We start from the raw sequence: 12,344 nt of genomic DNA on the forward strand, positions 1-12,344 counted from the left end.
CCTTCTTAAGGACTGGAGCCCAAAACTGCACTGCATACTCAAGGTGAGGCCTTACCAGGGACCTATAAAGGGGCAAAATTATGTTTTCATCCCTTGAGTCAATGCCCTTTTTTATACAAGACAGCACTTTATTTGCTTTTGTAGCCACTGAATGACACTGCCTGGAATTAGACAACTTGTTATCTACAAAACCCCCCACTATACTCCACTAAATATATATTTTAGTGAGTCTTTGGATGACTTCGGAAAGGGCGGTGTATGCCTTCCCACTGGCAAATCACTTTACTGCCACTGGAAAAGCATTTCCGAGAGAATAGTCACCCGCGGTAGCCAAAATGTAAGCACAGGCAACTAATCTCCCTGCGTCCCATTGCCCTAACAGTCTCCTGCTCATCCTTTTATTACACACATATATTTATAAAAGCATGCGTTTATCACTACTTCGCTTTCTAATATCCTATGTGGTAAATGTTGGGATTTTAAAGCAAAATTACACTAAAATATGTATGTATATAAATTATATATATATATATATATATATATATATATATATATATATATATATATATATATAATGAAAAATAGTTGCACTCTCATTGCAGGAGATTGACACTGAGGAAGAGCACAGCTGGTGCTCGAAACATTGGAATTTTTGTTTAAGATGTTCCCATGAGTGGGTACTTTTTATAGTTCTCCTTACCTGCATCTGGGACAGTTAGGGGTAGTGCTCCTCAATGTTCTTGTGTGTATGTGTATTAGCCACAGGAATGGGACCTGTTATCCAGAATGCTCGGGACCTGGGGTTTTCCGGATAAGGGATCTTTCCGTAACTTGGATCTCCATAACGTAAATCTGCTACAAATCATATAAATATTGAATAAACCCAATAGGCTTGTTTTGCCTCCGATAAGGATTAATTATACTGTATATTAGTTGGGACCAAGTACAGGTTCTGTTTTATAATTAGAGAAAAAGGAAATCATTTTTAAAAATTAGAATTATTTGCTTATAATGGAGTCTATGGGAGACGGCCTTTCTGTAATTCGGAGCTTTCTGAATAAAGGGTTTCCGGATAAGGGATCCCATACCTGTACTGGGAAAAACCAAGGTACCAAGTTCCATATGATGGATCCTATACCTGTATTGGAATTTATCACTCAGTCCATAGCCCTATACTGAATCATTATCTTTATTTAGAAAGCTGCTGTGTTTGCTTAGTGCCAAGCTCCCCTTTGGTAAAAATTCAATATGTATAAGCTCTGGGTGCACCCTTTATGAAAGTGCCAGAAGCTACTTACCTAAATCAGACATAATTGGTGCATGTCCAAAGCTTCAACCTCAAACATTACATTGCCACAAATTACCCTGTTAATTCCAACACCACTGCACCTCTGTCCTCACATATTAGATTGCAATGTGTTTAAGGCCATTAAAGGAGAAGGAAAGGTAAAAACTAAGTAAGCTTTGTCAGAAAGGTCTATGTAAATACAGCCATAAGCACTCACAGAAACGCTGCACTGAATTCTCTGTCAAAAGATTACTTGTGTCTGTAATTCATGTGCCAGAGACACGCAGCCTTCTGTTCTCTGCTCTTTCCTGCTCCCCCCCCCCTTAGGAATGTGGATCTGAGCCAATCAGCAGGAAGCTGACTCACAGTCTTACACACTTAACATGTACACTTGGTCTCGGTGCAGGAACAAGAGATTATGGGAACTTTCTTTACACAGCTCAGCCTTTTTTTCTTTTTTGGCTTCTGATCTGATCTGAACGGGAGAAATATGGGAAGACAACAAAAGGTATGCCTGCAGCTTGAGATTGAGAAGCCTGCTGTAACCAACTCACAACAACACATTAGGGCTGATTTATGAACATAGGTGCTAAAGTGCACAATTTCAATTGCTAGTAGCAACCAGTCAGGTATTTAGTCTTCTGACTTGAATTAGACTGTTCAAAAGCACTGTTAATTGGTTGAGTGAGGATATATTTAATAAGTTTAATTTTGGTTTCAGCTTGCTTTCATGATATTTTGAAAGCTTTAAAGGGGACCTGTCACCCACACATAAAAAGCTGTATATTAAAAGTTCTTTAAAAATGAAATCCAAATTATTTTTTTAATTAAAACCCATACCTGTAAATATATTTAAAAATCTGATGTCTCTATGCCTTCCCCGCCTCTATGCCTGCAGCATAGAGGTGGGGCAGGCAATATATGATTGACAGCTCATATTTTTAAATTACAATTACTTTAACTTTGCATTCAGCACTTTCTAGATATCACCTAGATGGCAAATGTATAACATTTTGGGGATGATACAAAGCTTGACTAAATAACAGTGAACACAAAATGGCTCCAGCCTGCTAGCTTTGATTGTGAATTCCCAGACAGAAGGGAAAAAAAAATCATTTATATAGTATAAATAAAGTTTATTTTGCTGAACTAACATGAAAGAAAAGAATTTGGAATTATTTCTTAGGGTGACAGGGCCCCTTAACAGGGGTCTATAAATTCAGCAATATGTTAGACAAGTTGTTTATTAGAAAAGTTGTTTGTCTTTTCAGTGCACATGCTGAATCATCCATTGTGCCCCATGATATCCAGACCACCATGTTATCCGGACAACTGTTGTCTCATCACATACTGTTCAGAACATGTTTATCACAAGAAACTGTGCAAGTCTTGAATGTTCCAAAATGTGTAGTACAGGAGATAAACTGATATACAGGTCCTTCTAAAAAAATTAGCATATTGTGATAAAGTTCATTATTTTCTGTAATGAACTGATAAACATTAGACTTTCATATATTTTAGATTCATTACACACAACTGAAGTAGTTCAAGCCTTTTATTGTTTTAATATTGATGATTGTGGCATACAGCTCAAGAAAACACAAAATTCCTATCTCAAAAAATTAGCATATTTCATCCGACCAATAAAAGAAAAGTGTTTTTAATACAAAAAAAGTCAACCTTCAAATAATTATGTTCAGTTATGCACTCAATACTTGGTCGGGAATCCTTTTGCAGAAATGACTGCTTCAATGCGGCGTGGCATGGAGGCAATCAGCCTGTGGCACTGCTGAGGTGTTATGGAGGCCCAGGATGCTTCAATAGCGGCCTTAAACTCATCCGGAGTGTTGGGTCTAGTGTCTCTCAACTTTCTCTTCACAATATCCCACAGATTCTCTATGGGGTTCAGGTCAGGAGAGTTGGCAGGCCAATTGAGCACAGTAATACCATGGTCAGTAAACCATTTACCAGTGGTTTTGGCACTGTGAGCAGGAGCCAGGTCGTGCTGAAAAATGAAATCTTCATCTCCATAAAGCTTTTCAGCAGATGGAAGCATGAAGTGCTCCAAAATCTCCTGATAGCTAGCTGCATTGACCCTGCCCTTGATAAAACACAGTGGACCAACACCAGCAGCTGACATGGCACCCCAGACCATCACTGACTGTGGGTACTTGACACTGGACTTCAGGCATTTTGGCATTTCCCTCTCCCCAGTCTTCCTCCAGACTCTGGCACCTTGATTTCTGAATGACATGCAAAATTAGCTTTCATCCGAAAAAAGTGCTTTGGACCACTGAGCAACAGTCCAGTCCTGGGGAATGCGGCACCTATAGCCCATTTCCTGCACACGCCTGTACACGGTGGCTCTGGATGTTTCTACTCCAGACTCAGTCCACTGCTTCCGCAGGTCCCATAAGGTCTGGAATCAGTCCTTCTCCACAATCTTCCTCAGGGCCCGGTCATCTCTTCTCGTTGTGCAGCGTTTTCTGCCACACTTTTTCCTTCCCACAGACTTCCCACTGAGGTGCCTTGATACAGCACTCTGGGAACAGCCTATTCATTCAGAAATTTCTTTCTGTGTCTTACCCTCTTGCTTGAGGGTGTCAATGATGGCCTTCTAGACAGCAGTCAGGTCGGCAGTCTTACCCATGATTGCGGTTTTGAGTAATGAACCAGGCTGGGAGTTTTTAAAAGCCTCCGGAATCTTTTGCAGGTGTTTAGAGTTAATAAGTTGATTCAGATGATTAGGTTAATAGCTCGTTTAGAGAACCTTTTCATGATATGCTAATTTTTTGAGATAGGAATTTTGGGTTTTCATGAGCTGTATGCCACAATCATCAATATTAAAACAATAAAAGGCTTGAACTACTTCAGTTGTGTGTAATGAATCTAAAATATATGAAAGTCTAATGTTTATCAGTACATTACAGAAAATAATGAACTTTATCACAATATGCTAATTTTTTGAGAAGGACCTGTAAACAAGAACATCAGACTTTGATTGGTGGATATACTGGGGCTTGGGGTGGGGGTGTTGGAAATCTCAAGTAAGGGGTTATATATGGGGGGCAACAAGGTGTGAGCTTTGGAAGACTAATGTCCAATGTGTTTTTGTACGTATGTCCTCTCCGCCAGTGAGTTAAAATTTATCCAATTCCTGAATTCTTAGTCCAAGTGGTATTTCTGAAAGAGAAGATATTCTACCTTGGCACTTTGTCTGACAGTTTCTGCAGTCACCCCTTCCCCATATAAGACACATGCATGCAACTGAAACACCAGCTAGCCAGTTTGATTGCTATTAAACATTTAGATCTGGTACAACCCTGGCCCCCAAATATATTTCATTTAAGCACATGCTGCACACTGTAACGGAGAGTTAGCAATCTGCAGAGAAGACATGAATCAGTGCTAAGTCGTTTTTTATTTTTTTTATTCCAGAGAGAGTTTAAGATGCATATGTCTTCAATCAGACTAGAGGAACAGGATGATAGGCATCATTGGACTGATACTGCTATCAACCACTTAGGGGGGCATTTGACAACTGCTGACAAATGATTATCATAGTAGGACTGTGATTAATAAGGGTTACCCAATGAACCAGTTCTTCTATTTCTCTTACAAGAATATCCAGTCAATGGGCCTTCAGACAGCCTTTCAGCAGAGGTTAAAAGGAAAGTAGAACTACAGACAAGTGTCTGTCAATTTGTCCTAATACTAAGTGAGGCACAAATGCAGTAGCCTATGTATGATTAAGTGCCCCAAGGAACAGAATGTGTAAAGCTTTTTATTTTTTATCTTCCTGCAATTATGTCTATGTTTCCTTTATTCGGGGCTTTGAGTGCCTTATGTGGATTCCCAGATGGATTATGGCTTGCAGTATGCCATAGCCAGTGCCTTATACGTATAGCCATCGAAGCTATACATATATGTTCAGCACTATATACGCATATGCTGTAAACTTTGGACGCACCTATGGATAATCCCATAGACCTCCTAAACTTGTTTTCAATTTTGGCTGAAGGTGCAGTCTATTCTGGGAGAAATCATCCAATATTGTTGGTCACTGTAGGTCATACATAGACAAAAAGTTAAACTATTTGGTTAAAATAGGCTTACAATTTACAAAGAGACCAGTAACACCAGGAAATGAAGCTTCCATAACGCATTTAGAAATGTTATTATGTCATCTATAACATTATATGCATTATATAAAGGAAGCATTCTTTTATTTACCAATATGTTTAGTTTCTTACTGCAAGGATTTGAGAGTGGGGCCTTGTTAAGATTACAGATAAAACATGGCTGAACACAGCAGAGTTGATACTAAACACCTAAATAAAAAGCGGGACTTCTGGTTAAAAAAAAACTTTTTTTTTTTTACAGCCAAACAGAATATTGGCTAAAATAACCCAAAGCAGAATAGATAGTGTCTTTAACACTTCTATATGTGCTAAGGATGTCCTACAATAGAGATGTAAATATACATTCATATATTAATATTTCAGTTGGCTAAATACAAAGATACATTTTTTTTAAGTACTACAGATTTGCTTACTTTGGTTAGTCCTTTGGGAAAATGGGACTTGGCACAGATTTCTCTCTTTGCTATTTGCTGAAAACAAGGTTTTACTTTTTCAAATAACAGAGGGCACAAGCAGTGTTCATGCTAGCATTAAGAGCACCCTACGTATGCCTAGCCAGAAGGCACTAACATACTGGCATACTGCACTGATTCCCCAGGGACACAGTCTCAGCAACCTGAATGCAGAACTGCACTGGTATTTGTATTGCTAAAAGTATCTGTATCATACAATATCACCAATTATTATTGTGCTATATTATTAAAGATCACTGGTGGTGCTACTAAGGTCTGGTTTAGTTACCGACGCATAAACGGTTATGCCTAATCACTTATGTATGTGCTATTCGCTCTCATAGATTTACTCTACCAGCATTACTTTATAAGTTTAAAGTAAGGAACTACTGATCTTCCCACCAATAGAAATCAGTATGACTGTTCATCTGAAATCAGAGCTTGGCCTCACTTGCCAATACCTAGCACTACAGAGAAACACGCTAAAGGAGTTCTTTAGGTTCCTGACACAAACTATACTTGTTTACAGTAAGAAATATTGCTTTAATATCAGATTTAGGTAGTCCCCACAGAGACACTGTTCATCACAGTTATTGGTCTACTGTCTAGTAACAAGAAGCTTCTTCCCGTACCTACACCATAAAATGACTACTCCCCCACAAAGTGACAGAAACAAACATTTGTACTGTTTCAGACATTCAGTGCTTCTAGCTAACTATGATTCGTATGACAAGCCTTTATACATGTAAAGAATGATATACTCACAACATACATGATTGTAGATATGTAAAAGTTATTTACATACTAACTTCAGATGGTCATGCTTTTCTGCCTACATGTATCGTGCAAATGTCACTTAAACTGTAACCAATCAATGCCTGCGGCTACTGCAATAACCTTGACAAGGAGGAGCGAGCTAATATGGTCCATATATTTTCCTATGGAAAACGTAGGTTAGATGTGAAGGAGTCCATTAAAACAGCAATGCAACAGTGCAGTCCCATCAGTAAGCTGAGGTTTAACTTATGTCTGATAATTACCAACAGTGCCGAAATGCAGCTTCAGACAGTTTACCCAAAGACTCCTTTTTTTATACATAACAGTAACTTTGCTATCAATATAGCGGTGCTGGTGAATATATCACCCAGTTTTGGCAAACTGTTATCATCCAGGATCTGAACTGCTCAGACTCTGCTAGACAGTTCTCATGCATGGCCTTTGGGTTTTAAGAAGCAGCTCAAAATGTTGCAAAAGGAGAAATGTTGTGGAGTCAGAATTTCCTTGTAATAAAGGCTGAAAAAGTTAATAGGTTTTGGTGGGCAGATCACTAGCTACTGCATGCTCCTCCATATTCATTTCAATGCAGTAAAATCCAGCATATACTGTTTGCTTTAGATGACTTAGACTACAATTCATAAGGGTCCAAAAGAAATGAACGTTATTTATAGGTCCAACATGCCCCTGCCCACCTCTGTCCTTTACACACCTCCTTGTGTTTCTGGAAACAGCTCTGTACCCTAAATTTACGACCACAGTCTTCACATGAATACAGATTTCCTCCGTGAGTCTTCATGTGCTCAGTAAGATGGTGCTTAAGTTTGAACTTCTTGTTGCAGACAGAACAGCCAAAGGGTCTAAGACTAAAGGTTAGCATGATGTGCCGGTCCCGCTTGGGCTTCACTGCAAAGCGTTTGCCACACAAGCAACCAAACTTTTTCCCATCAGGAGCTGCAACAAGCTTAAGTGGAGCATGAATAGTTTGGGCTTGAAGGGCATGGGAAATTATCTCATTACCATGAAGGTCCACAGGTTTTGACAGAGTAAAGGACTGGGAATCTGACACATCATGTATTTTACGAGGCAAGCAGAGAGAAACATCAGAAGATGATGATGATGTAGGAGGAAGAACAAAGCTCAGTTCTGAGGGATAATCAGCCTGAATCTCTGTCATGCCAAATGTCTTTAAGTAACCACTATCTTGGTCTGGCCGCTCTTGTTTAATATAATAAACTTTTGGACTTGCTGGGGATGAGGAGGAAGGAAGGGCATAAGAGCAATTAGCTGAAACAGCCTCTTCCAAAAGATTGGCTCCATTCTGAGCATCGTCTTCTTCTTCCTCCTCCTCTTCTGACACACGTACCTTTATCACTTCTTCATCATCAGAGCAGCCAAGAGAAACTGGCAAAGAGACTGATGGAGGTGGGGGATCATCGCGTGGGGGCTGAAAACTGCTACTGGGTGACTGACTCTCACTTGCACGGCTAGACCAAGCCTGGGGATGATGCATTTCTCTCTCTTTTAGCAGCTCAGAACATCGATCTACAACCTGCCACATTTGCAAGCCACTGGCCACTAGAAGATGGGAAGGCAAAGTCTCCATTTCCAAGCATAGCCGACCAGAGTAAATGAGCTGCAAAAGGTTCTCAAAGGCATCAGGCTGGATGACATTTGGAAGAACTAAGCAACTTGTGTCATTTAGAAGAAGCTTGTCATGAAAATATGGAGAGGAAGCTGCTAAAACTGTTTTATGGGCTCGAAAAACTCTGCTTTGAACCTGAACTGACAAATCACAGAACTTTCCCTCCAATCGTTGTTTGTTCAAGGTGTCTAGTAGTGTAGAGCTGTAATGGGGGAAATCTAGCTGGATGCTCTCACTTCCAGGCATTGTGGCTACCTGGTAAGACAGAGAAAATGAAATGAAGTTAGCAAAAATTACAAGTGCTTCTCAACGGATAAAAGATGCTAAAACATGAAATCCAATACTCTCCATTCGGGCAGGGGGGAGGAATATATTTATATAATAGGAAGAGTCATTAGCAGACAGTAAATTGTGACTTATTAGGGGTCATACCCCAACCAGACACTAACCAGCTATTTCCCAACCTGCACCCAATACCAAGTCCTCTTCTACACAGTGATTTAATGTGGCCATACACGTGTAGATTTGTAAACGATTTTTTATTAATGTACAACCATGCTTATTATAAAACAATCGCATATGATCTGTCCATCAACGAAAAGGAACATTTCAAGTGATATTGTCTAGTTGAAGCCCAAACCGGAAAAGGATGTGACGTATATGCTAAAAGTTAAAAAAGAAAGGAAAAACTGTGGTAGCTGCTTGCTTGGTCCTGCAAACAATTTTGTAATGTCCTATGGACAATCTATGTTGTATTTTTTTCAGTTTTTGATTGTTGCTGTACATTATGTAAAAAAAAGTAAACAATATTTAATTTATATCTGTGAGATTCCTTTCTCTTTTGAGACTCCATAGATATTTACTGCTGTTTGATGACACTTGTCATCATTTTGTGATCTCAACACCGCCCCACACATGCACAGTTTCTAAATTGTTAAGGGATCGAAATCTGTCCATCCCATCAAATTTCACTGTTTAAAGACAAAAATGTATAAACCTGTCCGATCAATTCTCTGACCAATGTCGGAGGAAAGAACAGCAGATGTACGATTGTTGGGTGCACACCACCCATACGATAATTCAATAATTTGTCAGATCATACTGAAATTGTTATGTAAAAAAAGGCTGTATAGTATAAAGGGGTGCACAGTGACAAAATGCATGTACTTGATGAAGAACCAGTGGTGTAACTGTTAGCATTGCTTTCTTGGAGTGCTGGGGTAATAGGTTTGATTCCAGTGAGGGTACTATGAGTTTTAATGCGTTATCAATGATTGTGTTTCCTCCCACACTGAAAAAACATTTATCATAAATGGCTTCTGATCGAAAAATGATCGTGTGTGAATGCTATATGCACCTTAAGTTGTAAGCTCCGCTAGGGCAGGGACAGGTGTGGATAGTTATGGAATATGTTGGCGCTAAATAAAGAATAATTTGATATAATATATTATATATATACATACATGCACTGGGGGGCAGACTTCAAGTGGTAGTTTACCTTCACAAAACTGTGTTTCGTAAAGGTAGCCATACACTGTAAGGTCTGCTTGCTTGTCAATGTCATAAAGCAAGAGGATCTTTTCCCGATATGCCCACTTACTAGGGCCAAACAATCAAATTAAAATGGCAGGCATAGGTGCCACTGGTTCAGGTCAGATGCCGTTTGGGAAGGCCTGTCGATGGTGCCTATACACTGGCAAATAAGCTGCTGAATCGCTCTAAGGGACTGATATGGGCAGCTGAATCTGGCACATGTGGCCATCTTTACGTGTGGCTACCTTATTTTGGAACAGGATGCAAGAATTCCAAAATACAAAAAAATATTTTAAATATTTTAGAAGTAAATTGATACAGTGCAAATGGTTTCATACTGCTCAAGGGCACTACGTCGTAGTGTTCATGAAAGGCATGAAACATGCAGGGCAACTTTTTTATTTATTCATTTTTGGAGTCAATGCACCTATACAATACACTAAAATAACCCTCTGTTTAATACTGCAACTACTGCTTTTTCCCATTAAAAAATGAAACTATACAATTAATGCTACACCAGGGTTTTTTTCTTTTAGAGAATAAGACAATCTACTCAAACCCTGGCTGACAGAAAGACATCTTCCTGTCTGTGTGCACACAAGCATTTTCATGACAAGATCCATCCTGCCAGGCACTGACAGGCATGTAGTACCACACTAGGCTCCTGTCCCCTGGTGTAGATATCACATGGAGTAATATTGGTGTTTATAGTTATACTTTTCAGAATTAATAAACATTTTTGGAGAGCACAAGCCTAGCTAATATTATAATTGTACCTAAGTCTAATATGCAGGGTTGTCAATGATGCAACATCTTTAAACAACCAAGGAGGCTTCACCAGGGATATTTGTGTATATGCTGCAACCCAACAAGCTCTCTTGATAATCAGACTATAAATAAGATTTTTACAAGACACCCAAAAGCCTGGGCCACAACATTAGGGACTGTATACACTTTTACTTCTTTAAATAAATTACCAGTGCAGGGCTGCAAATGTATAACAGTTTTTCTGAGCAAGGTGCAGAGAAATAGTCCCTGCTATGTGCCCACAAGCCGTCTTTACTTTGGCATCACTGCACTTATGTAAAAGCTCAGTATATAGAGTGCTGGGCACCAGGTAGAACAGTGTGACTGTCTGCTGGACAATCCTCAGGCTCTCGTAAGCGCTCACCCTTCAAAAAAGGCATGTTTTCTGCACTTTGATCACCACATATTTTTTATCAGCCGAAGAAACATGTTTAAAATGCCCAAAGTCACTCACATACTAAAATATCTGCCTGAAATCACTGGTTTAAGCACCTGTCATGGCTACATACTGTCTCCCCTGAACACAATATCCCGTGTGAGGCTTTGTTTGGTCACAGCTAATGATGGATTTCATGTATCTGCATCAGAGAAACATTATAACATATAAAGGGCAGCCAATTCCATATCTGTTAGCAGCCATTTACATGGCAGGAGTGATGGTAGGAAAGTGATGCCCAGCACTGCCCCAGTTATCCCTCATTCCTTACTGGGCTATGTGTCCCATTATTATGTGTCCCCCTGCGAGCTTGTACCTTAGTCTCCCCTAGCGATCAGGCAGTGGGACAGGGCTGAGGGAGGACAAGGAGCAATAAGGCCCAAAATACAAGTACATATAACAAAATGCTATCCGATAACCTGTTCCCTTCCCAGCCAGGCCCACACACCCATTACCCAATCAATACAGCCTGTGGCCTTATGGTACATAGTTGCTACTGGTGTCCGTTACTGTAAATAGTGACTCTACCGCTGTAGTTCGGCTGTATGTGAAGGATGCTGGGAACTGTAGTCCCAAACTAGCTAGAAGGCCACAGACTAGACACAGGTTTGTGAGTTCTGATAAGTGCACTGCTCACAAAGGCGCTATAAACCCCACCCCTGAAACATACCGTATTACTTCCCTGCTCCCCTGAAGCTCCCTAAATACAGCAGCCCGTCACTGCACCAGCGGCAGGACAAACATAGCCAGGCCCGTGGAGGCCAGACGCGGGACAAACGTGTGTAACCCTGGGAAACCATCAAATTGGAGCCATGCAAAACGCGGTCAGGGACAAGTATAACCAACCCTGGGACTCCGTAGTCACATCTCTACGAGAGTAAGGAGGAGGGACAAGTAGGCGCTATCCCCGGGAAAACGAGCTAGGAAACATCCGGGCCTGTATCACATGGACGAACATTACCTTACCCCTTGTCTCAGAGCGCCGCTCACACCTGTAGTTACCCCTGGAGACCAGAAGGGGGATATATTGCGCTCTTTCCTTTAGGAACCTACCACAAGCACAAGTAGTATGAATGTGCTGTAATAAACCGTGGCTATGATACAAACTGCTCCATAGAGGGTTATAGCTGTGTGGTGTGCCAAGTGATCTGCCTCTCACAGCACTATGTTACTATTGCCTGCAAAGCTCCAGGCTGAGTAGCCTGCTTTCACATACATTATCCAATACAAATTACTAACCAGGTCAAAGAACTAATAAATGATTCGT

At 40.3% G+C, this 12,344-nt stretch overlaps 1 protein-coding gene across 3 annotated transcripts; it reads right to left on the reverse strand.

Annotated features, from left to right (window-relative positions):
- Positions 1-4,701: 4,701 nt before the first annotated feature.
- Positions 4,702-12,103, reverse strand: zbtb9 (zinc finger and BTB domain containing 9). 3 transcript variants are annotated; one of them, XM_004917018.4, is made up of 2 exons: positions 12,044-12,103; positions 4,702-8,556 (listed from the first exon to the last, which is right to left on the reverse strand). In XM_004917018.4, exon 2 carries the CDS (start codon positions 8,545-8,547, stop codon positions 7,321-7,323), a length of 1,227 nt encoding a protein of 408 aa, XP_004917075.2. In that variant the 5' UTR covers positions 8,548-8,556; positions 12,044-12,103; the 3' UTR covers positions 4,702-7,320. The 3 variants fall into 3 exon arrangements, with proteins under 3 accessions (XP_004917075.2, XP_004917074.2, XP_002938719.2); XM_004917017.4 differs by lacking the exon at positions 12,044-12,103 and adding an exon at positions 11,924-12,020; XM_002938673.5 differs by lacking the exon at positions 12,044-12,103 and adding an exon at positions 11,748-11,917.
- Positions 12,104-12,344: the final 241 nt, after the last annotated feature.

This window comes from Xenopus tropicalis, chromosome 8 (assembly GCF_000004195.4).
Source record: "Xenopus tropicalis strain Nigerian chromosome 8, UCB_Xtro_10.0, whole genome shotgun sequence".
Lineage (NCBI taxonomy): Eukaryota > Metazoa > Chordata > Amphibia > Anura > Pipidae > Xenopus > Xenopus tropicalis.

Bases quoted from the DNA above. Each gene is read 5' to 3' on its own strand.
- zbtb9 (XM_004917018.4), bottom strand. From the start codon at position 8,547: ATGCCTGGAAGTGAGAGCATCCAGCTAGATTTCCCCCATTACAGCTCT.